Source organism: Mandrillus leucophaeus, unplaced genomic scaffold (genome assembly GCF_000951045.1).
Source record: "Mandrillus leucophaeus isolate KB7577 unplaced genomic scaffold, Mleu.le_1.0 Scaffold151, whole genome shotgun sequence".
Lineage (NCBI taxonomy): Eukaryota > Metazoa > Chordata > Mammalia > Primates > Cercopithecidae > Mandrillus > Mandrillus leucophaeus.
In genome coordinates this window covers 1,449,611-1,452,497 of record NW_012101488.1, presented here as the reverse complement: position 1 = coordinate 1,452,497, position 2,887 = coordinate 1,449,611, and the positions used below count along the sequence as shown (strand labels likewise).

The window sequence follows — 2,887 nt, the reverse complement described above, 5'->3', positions numbered from 1 at the left end:
GAGGGGAGAGCCCTCATCCCAAGATTAGTCTTGGCCCTGAGGCAGGAGAATGGCCAGATGGACATGGGGCCCCAGCTCTGAGCCCTGCCTCTTCTCTCTCCCTTCTCAGGACCCTGCCCGCTCAGCCGGCTTCCACCCCAGTGGCTCTGTCCTGGCTGTGGGTACAGTGACTGGCAGGTAAAGCTGAGGAGGGCATTTCAGGAGGGCTTCTCTGCTCCCTGGGTAACTGGCCCTTCTGCCCTCTCTCCTACTTGCCCAAATCCCACTATTTAGCAAGCCCCGATCCCTCAATATTCCTCTGGCTCACTGCAGCCTCCGCCTCCCAGGTTCAAGCGATTCTCCTGCCTCAGCTTCCTGAGTAGCTGGGATTACAGGTGGCCACCACTATGCCTGGCTAATTTTTTTGATTTTTAATAGGGATGGGGTTTTACCATGTTGGCCAGGCTGGTCTTGAACTCCTGACCTCAAGTGATCCGCCTGCCTCAGCCTCCCAAAGTGCTGGGATTACAGGCATGAGCCACTGCACCTGGCCTTGTTTTGTTTGGGATAGAGTCTTGCTCTGTTGCCCAGGCTGGAGTCCTGTGGCATGATCCCAGCTCACTCCAACCTCTGCCTCCCAGGTTCAAGCAATTCTCGTGCCTCAGCCCCCCGAGTGGCTGGGATTACAGGCACATGCGCCACCACGCCCGGCTAATTTTTGTATTTTTAGTAGAGGCGGGGTTTCGCTATGTTGGCCAGGCTGATTTTGAACTCTTGACCTCAAGTGATCCACCCACCTCGGCCTCCCAAAGTGCTGGGATTATAGGCCTGAGCCACCGTGTCCAGCCCAGATCTTTTCTGGGGTCCTTCTGATCCCTCCCTCAGACCCCACAAATTGCCGCCCCTCTCTGTCAGATCATCTCACCCCTCCTCCCCCCCACCACGCCCTCTCCTTCAAGATGGCTGCTGCTGGACACGGAGACCCATGACCTGGTGGCTATCCACACAGACGGCAATGAACAGATCTCAGTGGTCAAATTCTCCCCAGGTAAGCGGCAGGCCTGGGACACCCAAGCGGCAGGGCCAGGGGACAGAGGCTCAGAGTTCTTGGCAGGGGGAGGGGTGGAGCCTTCGAAGGGAGGCTTATGAGGGACGCAGTGGGGATGGAGCTGGGGACTGTTGAGGGGGCTGAGTCTGGGCAAGGAGGGGGCGGAGCCTGGGTGCCTCCTCATAGCCCCCCTCCCCCTCCCCCAGACGGGGCGTACCTGGCCGTGGGCTCCCACGACAACTTGGTGTACGTGTACACGGTGGACCAGGGCGGCCGCAAGGTCAGCCGCCTGGGCAAGTGCTCGGTGAGTGGGCAGTGGCCCCCAGCCCGCGCCGCCACCCCGCCCAGGGGGTGCAGAATTAACCAATTTTCTACCTCAAGGGAGCGCAGCTTTCAACACTCAACTGACTGTGCCCTGATCAGAGCAAGGAGTCTTGGCCCCGCCCACACATTCACCACCTCGTGTGTTCTAAGCCCGCCCCTTTGTGTAGCCCCGCCCCCACGTGCTAAGCTCACCATCTGTGTAGCCCCGCCCCTCACGTTCCGAGACCGCCCCTCTGTGTAGACCCGCCCCTCATATTCAAAGCCAGCTCCTCCGTGTCTAGCTCTGCCCACCTGTTCTAAACTCCCATTGTGTTCTAAGTGCTTTTTGTCTAGCCCTGCCCATCACAGTCTGGCCCCGCCCACAGTAGTCTGGCCCTGCCCCCACACTCCACAGGCCTGTGTATCCTTCCTTTAGTCCCATTGTGTTCTTGCCCTACCTCTGTATTTGACCTTCCACTTTCCTGATTTAATCCTGTCCCCCTCTCTCCTTGGTTCCGCCCTCTGCAGCTCTAACACCATCCCTTCCCTCCCCCGCAGGGCCATTCCAGTTTTATCACCCACCTGGATTGGGCCCAGGACAGCAGCTGCTTTGTCACCAACTCCGGGGACTATGAGATTCTGTACTGTGAGTTCTCCGGGACCCAGAGACATTTCTTCCTCCGTCTCATTTGCAGACTTCCCTGAGTTCTGGGACAGGAGGCAGAGGCTTCAGGTCTCGCTCCCTTAGCATTCAAGGCTGGTTCTGATTTGGAATTCAGGGACTGCTGGCTTATTTTCCCCCTGGTGTACACCACTTTTAGTCAGTTCCTCCCCTTTCTGGTTGGATGAGTAGGATGCAGGGATGCAGGTTTCTTTTTTACATTTTTAAATTTTTAATTTTTATTTATTATTATTATTGTTATATATTTTTTGAGACGGAGTCTTGCTCTGTCCCCCAGGCTGGAATGCAGTGGTGCGATCTTGGCTCACTGCAAGCTCCGCCTCCCGGATTCAAGTGATTCTCCTGCTTCAGCCTCCCGAGTAGCTGAGATTATAGGCGCCTGCCACCACACCCGTCTAATTTTATAATATTTTTAGTAGAGATGGGGTTTCACCGTGTTAGCCAGGATGGTCTCAATCTCCTGACCTCGTGATCCACCCGCTCGGCCTCCAAAGTGCTGGAATTACAGGTGTGAGCCACCGCGCCCAGCTGTTTAATTTTTATTTTTTGAGATGGAGTCTCACTGTGTTACCCAGGCTGGAGGGCAGTGGCACGATTTTGGCTCACTGCAACCTCCACCTCCTGGGTTCAAGCCATTCTCCTGCCTCAGCATCCCAAGTAGCTGGGATTACAGGAGCACACCACCATGCCCAGCTAATATTTCTGTTTGTATTTTTTTTTGAAATGGAGTTTCCCTCTTGTCTCCCAGGCTGGAATGCAATGGTGTGATCTTGGCTCACTGCAGCCTCCACCTCCCAGGTTCAAGCGATTCTCCTGCCTCAGCCTCCTGAGTAGCTGGGATTACAGGTGTCTGCCACCACGCCCAGCTATTTTTT

General features: G+C 55.8%; 1 protein-coding gene across 1 annotated transcript in view; it reads left to right on the top strand.

Moving 5' to 3' along the window:
- EML2 (echinoderm microtubule associated protein like 2) overlaps nt 1-2,887 on the top strand; it is a 67,369-nt gene that overhangs the window by 43,092 nt on the left and 21,390 nt on the right. The window contains exons 13-16 of the mRNA XM_011975114.1: nt 110-177; nt 939-1,027; nt 1,234-1,331; nt 1,889-1,976. Coding sequence (XP_011830504.1) covers nt 110-177; nt 939-1,027; nt 1,234-1,331; nt 1,889-1,976 — 343 coding nt within the window. The remainder of the gene's footprint in view (nt 1-109; nt 178-938; nt 1,028-1,233; nt 1,332-1,888; nt 1,977-2,887) is intronic.